General features: G+C 38.2%; 1 protein-coding gene across 5 annotated transcripts in view; it reads right to left on the bottom strand.

The window, feature by feature from the left end:
• Tmem245 (transmembrane protein 245) overlaps positions 1–18,260 on the bottom strand; it is a 99,719-nt gene that overhangs the window by 28,159 nt on the left and 53,300 nt on the right. For 3 of the 5 annotated variants that reach the window (XM_074051310.1, XM_074051312.1, XM_074051311.1), the window contains 4 exons: positions 16,502–16,633; positions 15,677–15,712; positions 7,986–8,108; positions 7,712–7,857 (listed from right to left, as the gene is read on the bottom strand). In XM_074051310.1, the coding sequence (XP_073907411.1) occupies positions 7,712–7,857; positions 7,986–8,108; positions 15,677–15,712; positions 16,502–16,633 (437 nt within the window). The remainder of the gene's footprint in view (positions 1–7,711; positions 7,858–7,985; positions 8,109–15,676; positions 15,713–16,501; positions 16,634–18,260) is intronic. The other 2 variants (XM_020175904.2, XM_020175905.2) reach the window with 1 other exon arrangement.

The raw sequence follows: 18,260 nt of genomic DNA, 5'->3' as shown, positions 1-18,260 counted from the left end.
AATTTCTTCTTTTCAGAAAGTTCTATTTAGTTCACTTGCCCATTTCTTTATTGGTTCATTAGTTTTGGGAGAATTTAGTTTTTCAAGTTCCCTATATATTCTGGTTATCAGTCCTTTGTGTGATGTGTAGCTGGCAAATATTTTCTCCCACTCTGTGGGTGTTCTCTTCAGTTTAGAGACCATTTCTTTTGATGAACAGAAGCTTTTTAGTTTTATGAGGTCCCATTTATCTATGCTATCTCTTAGTTGCTGTGCTGCTGGGGTTTCATTGAGAAAGTTCTTACCTATACCTACTAACTCCAGAGTATTTCCTACTCTTTCCTGTATCAGCTTTAGAGTTTATGGTCTGATACTAAGATCCTTGATCCATTTTGAGTTAATCTTGGTATAGGGTGATATACATGGATCTAGTTTCAGTTTTTTGCAGACTGCTAACCAGTTTTCCCAGCAGTTTTTGTTGAAGAGGCTGCTTTTTCTCCATCGTATATTTTTAGCTCCTTTGTCAAAGACAAGTTGGTTATAGTTTTGTGGCTTCATATCTGGGTCCTGTATTCTGTTCCATGGTCTTCATGTCTGTTTTTGTGCCAGTACCATGCTGTTTTTATTGCTACTGCTTTGTAATATAGTTTGAAGTCAGGTATTGTGATACCTCCAGCATTGTTCTTTTGACTGAGTATTGCCTTGGCTATTTGTGGCTTCCTGTGTTTCCATATAAATTTCACGGTAGATTTTTCGATCTCTTTAATGAATGTCATTGGATTTTGATGGGAATTGCATTAAACATGTAGACTGCTTTTGGGAATATAGATATTTTTACTATGTTGATTCTACCAATCCATGAGCATGGGAGATCTCTCCACTTTCTATAGTCTTCCTCAATCTCTTTCTTCAGAAGTGTATAGTTTTCCTTGTAGAGGTCTTTCACATCTTTTGTTAGGTTTACACCTAGGTATTTGATTTTGTCTGAGGCTATTGTAAATGGAATTGTTTTCATACATTCTTTTTCACTTTGCTCATTGTTAGTGTATAGAAATGCTAGTGATTTTTCTATGTTGATTTTATATCCTGCTACCTTGCTATAGCTATTGATGATGTCTAGAAGCTTCTGAGTAGAATTTTTTGGGTCTTTAAGGTATAGGATCATGTCGTCTGCAAATAGGGATATTTTGACAGTTTCTTTACCTATTTGTATTCCTTTTATTCCTTCTTCTTGCCTAATTGCTCTGGCTAGGAATTCCAGTACTATGTTGAATAGGAGTGGAGATAGTGGGCATCCTTGTCTGGTTCCTGATTTTAGAGGGAATGGTTTCAGTTTTTCTCTGTTAAGTATAATGCTGGCTGTAGGTTTGTCATATATAGCTTTTATAATGTTGAGGTACTTTCCTTCTATTCCTAGTTTTCTTAGAGCTTTTATCATGAAATGGTGTTGGATCTTATCAAAGGCTTTTTCTGCATGTACTGAGATGATCAAGTGGTTTTTGTCTTTGCTTCTGTTAATGTGGTTTATTACGTTTATTGATTTTCGTATGTTGAACCACCCCTGCATCCCTGGGATGAAGCCTACTTGGTCGTGGTGAATGATCTTTTTGATGTGTTGTTGAATTCGGTTTGCCATTATTTTGTTGAGGATTTTTGCGTCAATGTTCATTAAGGAGATTGGCCTATAGTTCTCCTTTTTGGAGGTGTCTTTGCCTGGTTTTGGGATAAGTGTAATACTGGCTTCATAAAATGTGTTTGGCAGTTTTCCTTCCCTTTCTGTTTCGTGAAACAGTTTAAGGAAGGTTGGTATCAGTTCTTCTTTAAAGGTCTGATAGAATTCAGCAGAGAATCCATCAGGTCCTGGACTTTTCTTTTTGGGGAGACTCTTGATTGCTGCTTCAATTTAAACTGGGTTTTGTAAACACAGTAAGTTAACTACCAAGAGAACTTGGAATTTGATCAGATGAGACTTGTTTTTCACAGAATGAGACTTGGAACAAGGTGAAAGGTGGAGAAAATAATAAATCACAGTTAAGAAGCTCTATGCACTGGGCTGGTGAAGTGGCTCAAGTGGTAGAGCACCTGCCTAGCAAGTGTGAGGCCCTGAGTTCAAACCCCAGTACCACCAAAAAAAAAAAAAAAAGAAGCTCTATGCACTCAACAGTACAAAGGGCCACAGACTGCAAGCAAGTAGAAAGCACATGTCTAAGGAAGAAAAGAAACAGAGGGAAGAGTGAAAAATCATACTCTGCCTACTTCAATTCTACACACTAGTTCTACCTGGTTTCTTTCTAAAGCACAAACAGGAAGGCCAGCAGACTATGATACCCAAGGAAATAGTAGCTCTCATCTGTCTTACCAGTATTCTATCCTCATGGCAATACAGCACGCCTCCAGTAGGTAAGCCACCAGGCATAAACAGTGAGCTTCTAGAGACACAGCACACAAAATTACAATGGGCAAACGTATCCACAGCTCCCTTGATCACAGACATGCCACATTTGGTCCTAATTCACTTTATTGTGCTTCACAGACATTGGGGGAGGGGAGGAAGTTTTAACAAACTGAAGGTTTGTATCTGTATGGTACAAGTCTATTAGATCCATTTTTCCAACAGCTCAGATGATCATAAACATACTTTAAGAAACAATTTTTTAATTAAGGGATGCACAATGTTTTTTTAAGATAAAATGCTACTGTATACTTCACAGGCTACAGTATAAACATAACTTTTACCAGCACTGGGAAACCAAAAAATTCATGCAATTGTTTCACTGCAATGGCCTGGAACTGAACATGCACTATTCTGAGATATGCCTGAATACCTGACCTCTCTTAAGTTACATCTCTTTCTCTCCTCCCCCTTTCATTTACCCCAAAGACCCAGCTCCACAATTCATTGCACAGAAACCTGGTCAACAGATTTCCAGCATGACAGGAATGGTCATTTGTGCATTCAGACCCCAAATTGTGGAGGGGTACAGGGAAGAGTTGCATGCACAAAAATCTGTACACAGTGAAAACAGCTTTGATTCACAGAAACATACACTGGAGGTCATCTCAAGACTCTGGCAGTAGTAATAGTAATTCAATATTTTATGTCATTAATAACATATCATTAATACAAGTTTTGTGTCCTTGACAATGCCTACTGATCATGCATGATGACTCTAATGCTAAAATAAATAAAATTTTTAAAAAGGTGGTTCCAATTACAAAATTAGTAAACATCTGTATCTCAAAACTAGTTCTACTGAAACTAGGCACTGGTGGCTCACACCTATTGTCCTAACTACTTGGGAGGCTGAGGTCAGAAGAATCAAGGTTTGAGGTCCCCCCCCCAGGGCAAATAGTTGAGACCCCATTTCCAAAATAACCAGTGCAAAATGAATTAGAGGCATAGCTCAAGTGGTAGAACACCTGCTTTGCAAGCACAAAGCCATGAGTCCAAACCCCAGTTGCGCTAAAATAAAAAAATAAATAAATAAATAAATAAATAGTTCTATGGTGAGTCCATTAAAATTGACTATAACAATTTTTCAAGCATCACAATGAAAAGCTACATATAAAGCAAAAATTTTAAAGGCTATTTTCCTTGGAGACCCAATAAAATTAAGGTTCAGGTATATAAGATCTTTAATCAAATAAAATTAAATCAAATTAAAAGGCATACATTTACTGTCATGATTATTACTTAAGAATTCCAGCTAATTTAATCTTCCCAAATATGCATAAGAAATTCTGCCTTTATTTCAGTGTTAGGAGAGCTGAAATAAATAAAAATACTTCTTATGGCTTTAAATCCTTCATTATACATTATAATTTAAATAAATATTGTTACCCTTAAATATGTGAGAATTTCTTTCCAATGAATATTTAATTTGCTTAAAGTAAAAAATGGAAATACTGATTTATTAAAGGATCAACACTGACCGTTTTTTTTAAACCAAAACTTTTAATTCTTCAAAATTGGGTGCAGAGGTGGACAACATGTCCACTCTCCAAATCAAAGTAGTACAGTGCACACACTCTTCCATCTAATTCATCAGTAGGGCTTCCACCCACCAGCACTGAAAAGCTGTAATCCCAGCAAGCAAGAGCCATACCGTGTGCATGCACTCATGTGAAAATATCACACACACTAAATTGCACTGAGGCGGTGACAACATGCAACTTAGTAATGTGCAATATCTCCACCAGAGCAAGCAGAATGGGAGCATCGGGGAAGAAGGGTGTGATGTGTACATTCAGGAAGCAACATGCTGCTAAAGGGAGGAAAATGGTTTGGGGATGAAGGATGCATGCCACTAACTCAAAAACTCATGAAATGAAAACCTCATCACAAATGTATTCAATTTAGGAGAACACTGATTCAGAATTAAAATAATAATTAAGGTTCAAAAAGTCAATGACACAGTGTTTATAAAGGAGCCACATATTTCAGAAGACAAAGCTTCAGGAGCAGACACTTCCCCTGGATGGTCATGCAGTTAACCCCCAATATCACTCCACTTTTAACTTCTTAAAGAATCATATAAAATGAGCTTAATGACTTCCACTTAACTGCAACATGGACGATGACTAAACAGTTGTTTATTAAGTGTGATATTCTGATAATTTACAGACCAATCTGTACTTTCAAGTCATTGCAAAATATTTGTATAATATTTTTCCACTTAAAATCTTTCTCCATGAAGAAACATATTCCTTTTAGAACACAAACCTTCAGAATGAAAATGTTGCCAAGAACTCTTGGAAACAGAACTCACTGATGGCTACATAAAAAAAACTTTTGAGAGGGATCCATGAAAAATCTGCACATTTTAAGTCTTGAATTTGATTCAGTAAAGAAACAGCCCAAAGGACTTAAGACTGCAAAAATTCATCTTGAATTATAATCTTTAATTTGTAACATGATACACCTTTGATCAGAAAAATGGCCCAGGCCAGAACACATTGTCTAATCTGTATCAGATTTAACAAACTCACAGAAATCAATCAGCTTTCAGAACCAATAGGACTATAATTCTGGTACTAAAGATAAAGGGGTCGGGCATGATGCCACATAGCTGCAATCCCAGCTACTCAGGAGGCAGAGATAGGAAGATTGCGTCCGAGGTGGACCCTGGGTAAAAGCACAAGATCCTATCTGAAAAATAAACTAAAGCAAAACAAAGTAAACTAAAGCTGGGGGCATGGCTCAAATGGTAGAGGACTTGCCTAGCAAGCTCAAGGCCCTAAGTTAAAATCCCAAATTGACACCCCCCACCCCTCAAAAAATAAATAAATGAAGATGAAGCCAGGTATGTAATTCCAGTACTTGGGAGGCAGAAGCAGGATGATCCTGAGTTTGAGGCCAGCCTGAAGTACATAGCAAGGCCCTATCTCAAAATAAAAACAAACGAGCTGGGTGCTGGTGGCTCACGCCTATAATCCTAGCTACTTGGGAGGCAGAGATCAGGATGATCACGGTTCGAGGCCAGCCAAGCAAACAGTCTGTGAGACACCCCCCCCCTCTGCCGCCCATCTCCAAAATAACCAGAGAAGTGGTAGAGCACCTGCTTTGCAAGTGCAAAGCCTGAGTTCAAACCCTAGTCCCACAAAAATAAATAAATAAATAATGAGGTGGTTTATTTGATACAAAAAATAAGCAATGACAGACATTTTAGAAGACAGTCAGCAAGTAGCTCACTCTGAGAAAGCAAAACAAGAGAAAACTCAGGAACTATGATGTGAAATCAGAAAAGCTTCTGTAAGAATCAGTGCTAATGAAGGTTACTGTAGGAAAACAAAGCGTTGTCTTCCTTAAAAAAATTCTTTATGACCAGGCGCTGGTGGCACACCTGTAATCCTAGCTACTTAGGAGGCAAAGATTAGTAGGATTGCAGTTTGAAGCCATCTGGGGCAAATAGTTCATAAGACCCTACCTCAAAAAACCCTTCACAAAATAGGGCTGGTGGAGTGGCTCAAGGTGAAGGCCCTGAGTTCAAGCTCCAGTATCACAAAAAAAAAAGTTCTTTATGGACAAGGTAGGTATTTTTCTGTACAGCCTGACTTAAGTCACACTGGCTAGAGGATTGTTGCCAGCCTTTAAAAGGGCTGTTTCAATAGTTTTATTATATTGGGAAGTTAGAAGGTTATTTTTCCTTCTGGGGGAACAGTACTTGCATTAAGCTTTTTTGAGTTAGAATAGTATCTCTTAAATAAACCAAAGATAATCTATTAATGGAGCTTTCATCATTTCATTTACCCAATAAGGATGATAACTAAAGGTCATACAGGCTTAGAAGGGATGCTAACACTAACACTTCCCTGAAGACAGTGTCACTTTGAAAGCTGTTCTGTTAGATAATAACTCCCAACCTAAATCTTTATTATGGATGGCTCTACATGGATATCTGAGGATACCATGTAGGTACTAAGAGCATTTTTTCCAAAAATCCCATTTGACATCCAGTCAAATGGAGGAAGTAAAGTGCTGGTGAAGACTTTACTCAAGACTTTGTCAGGAAGAAAAAGGGAAAAACCCTACCAAAGTTTCCAGAGATGACACACTTTAGGAGCATACTAGAATGTAGCTGCAGGTTTCTGAAGATCACAGTGGCATTCTCCCTAGCTGTGACATAAATACAGTGAAAATATCAGCCAAGAACAGTCAGACAGGATTATCAGTCAAATCAAGACTTCTATGGATAATTAGTTCCAAACAGTGGTAATTTTTTTTTAAAGTATATAGAAACTGAAATGCCAAAGATTCACTATCCAACAGACATTAAAGATGGCCTGGCTAACAATTTATTAGAAAGAGGAGCTCTAATGGATGACACAAGGGTTTAATTTAAGTAGCTACTCACAAAAAGTAAGAAAGTAGGGTAATGTTAATAAGCAATGAGTGACAGGGTTAGGAAGGAGCTTAACAAGGCCTGGGCTGCAAGAGGAAAAGAAAAGGAGGCCAGGAGCCAGTAACTTGCAAAGAGCCTATGAGGTATACACATTGAAAAAGAATCTCATTCAGACATCAAGACTGCAATACATAGACCACAGAGGCATGACAGAAGTTTCTGTTCAAACTCTATAATGCACACAGAGCCTAGGACTTGGGAAGTAACCAAAAACTCTGCATTTCTGCTATCAGACCTACCCCTGTAGAGGGCACAACCTAGTTGCACAGGGAGAGAGGAAAAAACAAGGAAACCACGTACTCCTCTCCTAGGTCCAAACTAGAATTGCTGAGAAGAGAAGAGGGCTCTGAAGACGTAAAGTGTGTGTGGTAGGAGAGGGGGTTTCTCCAGAGCAAGTGACATGATGATGGAAGCTAAACTAAGAGCCTGATGATGGAAAAATGATGGAAACTGGTGCTACATTTTTGCAAATCACAGGCTGGAATGTAAGAAAACAAACTTCTTGGAATTTTTTTCCTTATTAACATGTGCACTAGCAGGCACTGTGGTGCAGCCTTGCAATCCCAGCATTTGGGAGGCAGAGGAAAGAAGATTGTAAGTTCAAAGCCAGCCTGGGCTATAGAGTGAGAACCGTTCCCCCCACCCCTCAAAAAAAACAACAGCAACAACAAAAAACATGTGCACTGCACCTCTCAAGATGAGATAAAAAATCTTGAGAATACCAGAATACTTCGCTAATTTAGAACTGAATGTTATCAGGAAGCTCAAGATAGAAAACAGGTTTCTCAAGCAGCTGGGGAGGGGAAGAATAAGATAAATCTTATTCCTACCTGATAGCTTCTTCCACAGACTGGCCAATAATATTAGAAGAAGGACCTGGCTGAGATAGTGGTGTCAGGCTTATCACCCACTTCACTGGCTTGTAGTATTCATCACTGGAACTTAACAGATAAAATAGTGTGGTCAGGAAAATTATCTGCAAAACAAAGGACAGTATCTCAGGAAACTAGAGAAGACAGACATTTGCAAATGCAAACAGACCAGAAAAATGCTTTTCCTGGAGAAGGAAATATATGCAATGTGTGATGACCTAGCTTCACATACCAGGGAGAGCACAAAATTGAGAAGGGCAGTGCCACTATAGAAGAGGATGGTCAGCAGTGTGGTAACCGTGGTGAACAGCAGGCTCACATTCCGGCTCATAACGATCCACAGGGACTCCAGAATCTGACAGGGAGGGAAATGGATGTCAGAACTAATCTTCATGAAAGGAACTGCTATAGCCATCTAGTGTGCTTTTAATAGTTTTGCTGACATAACTGAAAAGACAGGAACTGAGGACTACTTTAAGTGAAGGGGTAAAAAGGCAATCAAAAATATCTATGTTCAATAGTAAGAAAAATGGTGAGGCAATTATGGTGAATCCACTTCAAATATCAGGCAGCTATCAGAAACACCTCTATTATAACAGAGAAATATTTTATTATATAATGCTAAGTTCAAAAGTAGGATATAAAAATTTTCTATTGTATGATTATAACTACATGGAACGTATATAAAAAAATGTGTACAGGAGAATGTCAGAAAACATCTGATTATATTTAAGTAAGTAGAGGCCATGAAGTTCCAGCATTATTTTATCAGCTGCCTACCCTCCATCAACAATCCCCAACTTAGATCCAACTACAAATATCAAAAATAGTACTTCAAGTTGAGCACTGGTGGCTCACATCATAATCCTAGCTACTTGGGAGGCTGAGATCAGGAGAATTATGGCTCAAGGGCAGCCCTGGCAAATAGTTCTTGAGACAGCATCTCCAAAATGACCATAGTAAAGCAGGCTGGAGGTATTGCTCAAGTGGTAGAGTGCCCATTTTGTAAGCTTGAAGCCCTGAGTTCAAACCCCAGTTCTAGCAAACATAAATAAATAAATAAATAAATAAATAAATAAATAAATACTTCAGTGACCATTAAAATCACAATCAAAGTAATGAAGGTCAAGGGCAGAGCCTCTCCTGAGACCGACGATGACTACTCTACTGAGATGTACTGACTTCAGTTGATCCATCACCTTCAAATTCATCAGAACCAGGTATCAAGATGGCATGTGTACGTTAACTATGACTAAAGGAAGGTGTACAGTATCCACAGCACACATGCAGCATGTTTTCAGTTTCTATTCTTCCATCAACTTCAATTCCCTCATGATAATGTCTGATGTCTATTCTGTTCTTCCCAAGAGGACTATCCTTCCTCTTAAAGAAAAACATGGAAGCAAAATGATAAAACATCTTCCAGGACAGTTTTCAAAGTGCTTCCATAAACCTCACAACAATGCAGTAAAGGGAAGCAAATCAGATGGTATCAGCTCTACTTTACAGATGTATAAACTGAAGCTCAGAAGTTTTTAAAAAAATTTTCCAAGCACAGAGAGCTAAGAAGAGGAAATACAGCTGGGACCAGAACTCTTAAGGTCTCATTTTTATTTTGATGCCCATTTCTGAAGCAGCAGCTCTGTTTTTTGTCATATGTCCAAATTAACCATCAGTTCTATGAAAGGCCTCTCCATTCCTTTCCTACCTCAAATGGATCGTTTATAAAGGCATATTTTGTTGCCCTCTACATTTCTTGCAAACCTCAGCTCAGTCTTTGTAAAAGAACTTTAGCAGACCCGTTTCATTTACAAGAACTCCTTACATAGAATCTTGAAACTATTTCACTGTGCCTACAAAAATATGCATGACTGACTGTTTGACCTTGTGGAAAAAAGAATGAATGAACAATGCTATTGATTCCAAGACACAATGCCTTTATTTGTGGTTTTGGCAAGCATTCTTTTGGGGGTTTCAGTGATTCTGAAATTTTTAATCAAAAAAATTTTAAATAGTTTCTGGGTCACATTGATAGAAAATACTCTGTTGTAATTCTAAAGAAATGAGCTGATTAAATTAATTGTATACTGGTAGTCTCCAACAAAATTCAAGTAAGCTTTCTTACTTGAAAGAAAGAGAATCAGCTGGAGAAAGGAAAAAAGGACATTTCTAGAATATTAACTATATCTTTAAAGTAAAGTAGTTTTAGTACATATGCCAGGCTTAGAAAGGAAGAAATAAATAAAGACAGGAACAATAAGAAGGCCCCTTAAGCTCTGAAAATGAAACAGATGCTTGGAGTCAAAATGTATCCCAAGTCAAAAACATGAGGCAGGTTTGGTGTTAATCAGCAGTAGCAACACAACTGAAAAAACTGTCAAGAACAAAGCCACTGGCCATGAAATATAAGCCTAGGAGATTCACCTAAGTATTAAGTAAGATGGTCGCTGCTGGGGAACATAGAGCCTCACCATGTTCACTTCATTCTGAGTCCACTGCTCACCAATGGCCTTTTGATTATTAATTTGGCTTCTCAGATATTTATCAAGAGCTATTAGCCCATCTTCTGTGGAACCAGTGCAGACACTCAAAGGAAGCAGTATAGAAGAGCAGAGAATATGACACTGCACAAATGCCATGGTCAAAATAAGAGAAAATGTCTCTCCTGGCAAGACTGAGTATCACTATCTGCCTTAAAATCTGGAAAGAGCTTAGAACCATGGACTATGTGAGCTCTACTGTCCTCCTCTGGTTCCTACCTTCCTTACCCAATATAGGAAGGGAACTGAACTGGGTTATCCCAAAACACCACTTCAAGTCTGCCACTGTGCTGTTAAACATAAAAATAATTACTATTCAAGTTGTAACATGCTATTCTTAATTAGTTTAATTGACAAACTAACACCATGCTAATTTCTAAGGTAGTGATAAACGAAATTCTTTTTGCCCTAGGAACTTAAAAATCTAGTCAGGAAGACTGGCATAAATACTAAAGAGTCAAAGTTGAAAACATAAAATATGCTCAGGTATCAAAAGAAAGGAGAAAATAATAAATGCAACAAGGAACCTGTCTGAAATACACTAGAAAGAATTCAAGGACAAAACTGGCTCTTAACTGCCTATTTACTACAAGACCAGAAAAGAAAACAAACCAAACAAAGCAAATGCATAAAGGTCTGAAACTAAGAAAGGTAGCTTTCCAGAAGATGAAATACAGTTTGAAAGAGCCAATCAGAAAAAAGTGAAATTGAGTATTAGCTGTTTTTTAACTATGCTATTTAACACCACAGCGTCTATTATTAAACTGAAGATGAATAATATTGGACTAGGAGCAACTTCAAGAAAATGAAATTAGAAAATATTTATAGAGCATCTAGCACAATATTTATTATAAAACATTTGAAATACAAACCACTAAATTGTCATGTTTCCTGAACTGTCCACTACTTACTATTTAAGTATGTTCAGGCATACAAGAATTGTACCTTTTTCTTTTTTTCTTGACTACATGGCTAAATTGTCTCAAACACTGCCTATCCTATCCTTTTTCTTTCCACAAAAATTTATAAAATATAAATAATTTTCCTGTATGTCTTTGACTCAATAATGTCACTTCCCTGGTCAATAACAGATCCCTTTAAAATACAAGGCTCAAGACCAAAAAAAACAAGGGTTCAATAACCTTTAATCAACATACCTTTAATCAACATACCTTGTTTTGGGGGAGAAACCAAACATTCAAATGTATTGTTGTGCAATACACTACCTTGCCTACACACTGGTATTAAAATGCAGCCTGGAAGGTCCAGGAAACTGCTGACAGTTAGGCTTTGCTACAGGCTGGTCCAGCTGGGACCTTTGAATTGGCTGTAGTGTTTTACTTTTAAAAAGGAACAGATTGCTAAGGATCACCAGGCATGAGGACAGCCTCAAAGAGAGAGCAAAACAAACTTTAAAGAAGGTCAGAACAAATGCAGGGCAGTAATTTTTTACTAGTAATATCCTCAAAGAAATAAAAAATGAAGATTCAGAATATAAGGCGTCATGGGATATTACAAGTATTAGCAGAAATAGTCAATTCATTCAAGGTTTTAAAAGTGAAGTTGAAGGTCCAAATAAGGTGGCACAGGCCTGCAAACTCAGCACTTGGGAAGCTGAGGCAGGAGGACTGAGTGTTTAAAGCCAGCCTGGCCTATATAGTGAAACCCTGTCTCAAAAAACCAAGCGATAGGGGATATAGCTCAGTGATAGAGAGTTTGCCTGCCAAGCACAAAGGCCTAGATTTATCACACACACAAAAAAATTTTTTTTAATTTAAAAAAGAAAGTTGAAGCTATTTCTGGGGAGGGTAAAGGAGGGGAGGAAAGGAGGAAAGAAGGAGAGAGGAAGGAAGGGAGGGAATTAAAGAGAAGAAAACAGAAAAGACGCTTTAAAAATTAAGTAATCCATGTCAGGACAGCCCCAACATCTGACTAACAGGGATTTTAGAAAGTCAGATGAATGGTTCTCAAAATGTAGCTCCTGGACAATGGGAGTCTCAAGACCTTTTAGGGTCTGGGAGATCAGGCCTGTTTTTTAAGTAATACTGGAACATGTGTTCCTTCTCACGTTGGCCTCTGCACTGATGGTATGAAGACAATCAATGGCAGGAAAAGCTACTGGGCCTTGGCACAAATCAGGATGGAGGCACCTCTCTGTCCCAGTGCTCACTGAATTCTTCATCACCACAAACTCAACACCACCTTCCCTTAGAAAGTCCTTATACAGCAGTGAAATTATTAACTGTATTTAATATCAGCCTTTGAGCAACTGCCTTTTTAATATTCTGTGTGAAGAAACAGAAATAGCACGAAGCACTTCTGCTTTGACAGCCCTGACCTGAAATAGTGGATTTTCCTGCTGAATGCCATTTCTATAGAAAAGAAAAGAACTCCTGGCAGACTTGTATGGGGTAGAAATTGTCCTAAAAATGAATGAAGTCCCACTTTAAAGAAAACCACTGAGCAGATTTGCTGTCAACAATAAAATATGAGCATCAAGAAAAAACAAACACTTTAACAAATGTGCTAAAAATATACGATGGAGAAAAAGCAGCCTATTCAACAAAAACTGCTAGGAAAACTGGTTAGCAGTCTCCAAAAAAACTGAAACTAGATCCATGTATATCACCCTATACCAAGATTAACTCAAAATGGATCAAGGATCTTACTATCAGACCATAAACTCTAAAGTTGATACAGGAAAGAGAAGGAAATACTCTAGAGTTAGTAGGTATAGGTAAGAACTTTCTCAATGAAACCCCAGCAGCACAGCAGCTAAGAGACAGCATAGATAAATGGGACCTCATAAAACTAAAAAGCTTCTGTTCATCAAAAGAAATGGTCTCTAAACTGAAGAGAACACCCACAGAGTGGGAGAAAATATTTGCCAGCTACACATCACACAAAGGACTGATAACCAGAATATATAGGGAACTTAAAAAACTAAATTCTCCCAAAACTAATGAACCAATAAAGAAATGGGCAAGTGAACTAAACAGAACTTTCTCAAAAGAAGAAATTCAAATGGCTAAAAAAACACATGAAAAAATGCTCACCATCTCTAGCAATAAAAGAAATGCAAATTAAAACCACACTAAGATTCCACCTCATCCCTGTTAGAATAGCCATCATCAGCAACACCACCAACAACAGGTGTTGGTGAGGATGTGGGGAAAAAGGAACCCTCTTACACTGTTGGTGGGAATGTAAACTAGTACAACCACTCTGGAAAAAAATTTGGAGGCTACTTAAAAAGCTAAACAATGATCTACCATTTGATCCAGCAATACCACTCTTGGGGATATACCCAAAAGACTGTGACACAGGTTACTCCAGAGGCACCTGCACACCCATGTTTATTGCGGCACTATTCACAATAGCCAAGTTATGGAAACAACCAAGATGCCCCACTACTGACGAATGGATCAAGAAAATGTGGTATCTATACACAATGGAATTTTATGTAGCCATGAAGAAGAATGAAATGTTATCATTCGCTGGTAAATGGATGGAATTGGAGAACAACATTCTGAGTGAGGTTAGCCTGGCCCAAAAGACCAAAAATCGTATGTTCTCCCTCATATGCGGACATTAGATCAAGGGCAAACACAACAAGGGGATTGAACTTTGATCACAAGATAAAAGCGAGAGCACACAAGGGAGATATGAGGATAGGTAAGACACCTAAAAAATTAGCTAGCATTTGTTGCCCTCAACACAGAGAAACTAAAGCAGATACCTTAAAAGCAACAGAGGCCAATGGGAGAAGGGGACCGGGAACTAGAGAAAAGGTTAGATCAAAAAGAATTAACCTAGAAGGTAACACACATGCACAGGAAATTAATGTGAGTCAACTCCCTGTACAGCTATCCTTATCTCAACTAGGAAAAACCCTTGTTCCTTTCTATTATTGCTTATACTCTCTCTTCAACAAAATTAGAGATAAGGGCAAAATAGTTTCTGCTGGGTATCAAGGGGGTGGGGAGAGATGAAGGGAGGTGGAGTAGGTGGTAAGGGAGGGGGTGGGGGCAGGGGGTAGAAATGGCCCAAGCATTGTATGCACATATAAATAATAAAAAAATAAATTTAAAAAAAAGAAAAAAACAAACAAAAACATGATTCTGTAAATTTCTATCAGTCATTATGAATTTGAGTTTCTTTAAGCTTTTCTCTGATGAAAAAGGTAGTGATTGTAAAGAATGTCTCCTTTTAATACTGTTTAACAAAACATACCAATGTTTTGAAGATGTATAGGTATCAGTGAACCAATATTCCAAGTGACAATGTGTATTACAAAACCATGCAAGGATAAAGAAACATTCCTAGCAAAGACAGACTAATGCTCTTCAATATACATTAGTACAGAAAGTTCACTGATAACAGTTTTAAACTCCATGCTGCAACTAACCTTTTAAAAATACCAGGTGTTGAGGTTTGGTGTAGTAACAAGAATAGCTACAATTAAAGGCTGTTTATAAGGCTCCTCTCTTTTCCAATTAGATATCTGGTAGATGCTCTTCACATACTTCAACCAAAACAAACATATCCCAATAGTCTGAATGCAGAGCAGATATGAGAATCCATACATTAAACAGACTTGCAAAAATTAAAATAAATTCTTCTCATTAAAGTCTTTATCCATTTTAGAAAATACTTTTCATAAACTAAAAGCATATTCTTTATGTTAAAAAGTAATATTGTTTAATGGACAGATTAAGTATGCATTTTGAATTTCCCAGACTAAAAACATTCAGAACCCCTGGACTAGAAAACAAAGGGAAGGGAGTATCAAAAACATAAAATAGCTAGGTACCGTCACTGAGCAGTGTTATATGCCTATAGGTCTCAGCTAGTTGGGAAACTGGGGCAGGAGGATTACTTGAGGCCAGAAGTTTGAGGCTAGCCTGAACAACACAGCAAGTCCCTGTCACTTAGTTAGGCCAGTTGTGGTGGCACACACCTGTAATCCCAGCTACTCAGGAGATGGAGACAGGAAGATCTCAGTCCAAGGCCAGCCAGACAAAAGCATGAAACCCCATGTGAAAAAAAAAAACAAACAAAAAGCAAAAGGACTGGGAATATGACTCAAGAGACAGAGTGCTGCGAGAGGCCTGAGATCAATTCCCCACCTAAAATAAAAATAAATTAAATTAAAGCAAAATAAAAAACTGAAGGGAATGAATTTCTAGATATAATTCCAAACTATCCCAGCTATCTCAGAAGAGTGGAAAGAAAAGGAGGAATGTGAGTGCACAGTGGTAGGACTGAAGGAATTTTAAGAAAGTCCCAAGGGATTCGATTCCCAGCACCACAAAAAAATGAAAAAGAAAGTCAGAAGGGAAAAGAAAGCATTGAAGGACTTATAAGAAAGTCACATCTTTACCTTCATCTTCCATATTTGGAAGCCAAAAGATAATATCTAAAATGGCAAAACAAGAAAGAGCAAAGTAAACATTATTTTAGAAATCCAAGGTAAAGACCTGGAGAAAGCTGTTTCTGGAACTGACAACTCTTCCTGGAGAATGATCCGGGCAGGCCCAGAGCAACACACACTGCTTTTTTGTATTAGTAAAAATCATAAAGTACTGACTTTCAACTATGATCATGGATTACTCTGATAAACTTAAACTTTTTGAAAACTTAGCATTGCAAACCTCAATTTTTGTTAATTTGATAAAAGTCACAAGTTAATGCGCAAGAAAATTTTTCTCATCTCTGTGAAAAGTCACACACTAAGACACCTCACCAAGTCCACTGTGGTAGGAGGAAGAGTGGTAATTTACACTCGGCAAAGCTACAAGACTGCACAGTGGATACTGTGTGGTGGGAAAGCAAGAAGGAAGCTATCAAGCTAAGCCTGACACATTCAGTCTCTCTAATATAACTGGAACCATGTCTCTATAGACTTTAGGACGCTGTGGTGGGCCTGGACAAGGGAGATACCTATCTGAGGACCTAACAGCCCACAGCAACGCCCACGTGCTTCAGGATTCAGTACCTCGCAGTTATTCTTTAACCAGGCAAGTCCCAGGGAGCCATACCCTAGGACTGTGGCTTTTGAACGTCTTTCTAGTGCAGGCAGTGTTCTCAAAAACCTATAAATGTCATGGTATTAAAAACAGAGTAACTGAAGACCTCAATGTGTATAAGGAAAAACCAGAATTGGTTTCTGTTTTTAAGTCCAGTTTAGCAATAAATACTGTCTTACCGAAAGAAATGTCTCAATGTTCTCATGAACAAAGGACGCAATGTCCTGCCAGTCCAAAATGTCTCCCAGCCAGCTGTTCTGACGGCTTATATGCATCTTGTGTCCTTTGTGCCTTCCAGAATGTGTTACATTCTATGGAATAAAACAGTTCGACATGAAATTTCCGTCTTAACCTAAAGAATGCAAAGTATAAATGTCATTTTGCTTTAGGTCCCACTTGTGCACTTAGGTAAGTAGTTGAAGGTGAAAAACCCTGTAGTATTTAAGAAATCAACTAAGAACTCCATCTGAAAATCTAAAATAGAACATTTTTTCATTTACATGCTAGGTGCATGTCTAAGCCCAAATACATGTTTGAACATACTCTATTCCTTGACTTATACAACAGTATACTAACACAGCATTAACTCCACTATTTATTTATTTGTGATACTGGGTGTGAAGTTAGGGCCTTGCACTTGCTAAGCAGATGCTCTACCACTCGAGCCACATCCCCATCCCTTTTTGCTTTAGTTACTCTTATTTTATTTATTTATTGGTGGTACTGGAGTTTGAACTCAGGGCCTCATGCTTGTTAGGCAGGTGCTCTACCACTTGAGCCACCCCACCAGCCCTTTTTTGTCTTGGGTATTTTCAAGATAGGACCTTGCAAGCTATTTGCCTGGGCTGGCTTCGAACCGCTATTGTCCAGATCTCTGCCTCCTGAGTAGTGAGGATGACAGGCATAAGACACCAACACTCAGCTGCTTTAGATATTGAGATAGGATCTCATGTTAATGCCCCAGCCAGCCTGGACTGTGATCTTCCTATATATGAATCCTGCATAGCTGAGAGGATAGGCGTGTACCACTATGCCCACTTTTTATAGGTTAACATGGGGTCTCGCAGACTTTTTGCATGGGCTGTCCTAAACAGCAATCCTCCTGTTCTCTGCCTCCCAAGTAGCTAGGATTACAGATGTAAGCCACCACACCTAGCTTACTCTAATCTTTTCCTTGATCTCCCATTTTTGTTTTCCTCGATATTAATCTTCTGTACATGACTATGACAAAGAGCATACAAAAATCTAATTCGTCTATTCAGAAGAGAATTACATAGGCAGAGACACAGGAATAACCAAATTTGAAAGAGATATGAGTAAACAAAGTGATTGGTGAGGTTACAATTCACAGGTAAGTTCTTAGCATTTTGCATGTGTTCTACTCTCCCATTTTTGCAAATGGAGCAGTGATACTGATCCCATTATACAGTACAGAAGAATTTTAGGTGCCAGTGAAGAGTAAAAGAACCATACTTCACCATGTACAGATCTGTGTATTTAAGACTCTGATATTCCTCCACCATCAAATGAGATTCAAAAGAAGTGAGAGAAAGGAATACCTGTATGTTAAGAAGCCTGAGAAGTGACAAGGGAAACAGATATATGATCTTTCTAATTACCTAGTTCCTCGGCATATGGAATCAAATACATGATATTCTACCCTAACATGTTCTTATTAGTTTTAAATTGCAGTCTTTGAAACACTGTTCCCTACTCATTCCAGAGCAAGACTACATAATCTGAAACACGTCACTAAGCAACAAATTCAAAGTCCACCCCCCATCCTCTTCCATTCCAAGTTAAAAGATTTTTATCTGTTCTTCTTCTCCTTAGATCAACCCTGGGAAAATCACCAGTTGTGTTTCCAGTGTACATACAGCACAGCTGTTGGTGGCCCACCAGATCTGGTTTAGAACATGGCTCAGCAGAACCAGCTGC

This window comes from Castor canadensis, chromosome 13 (assembly GCF_047511655.1).
Source record: "Castor canadensis chromosome 13, mCasCan1.hap1v2, whole genome shotgun sequence".
In the NCBI taxonomy this organism is placed as follows: Eukaryota; Metazoa; Chordata; class Mammalia; order Rodentia; family Castoridae; genus Castor; species Castor canadensis.
Note: the sequence above shows the minus strand (reverse complement) of the source record. Positions and strands in the feature narration are given on the sequence as shown.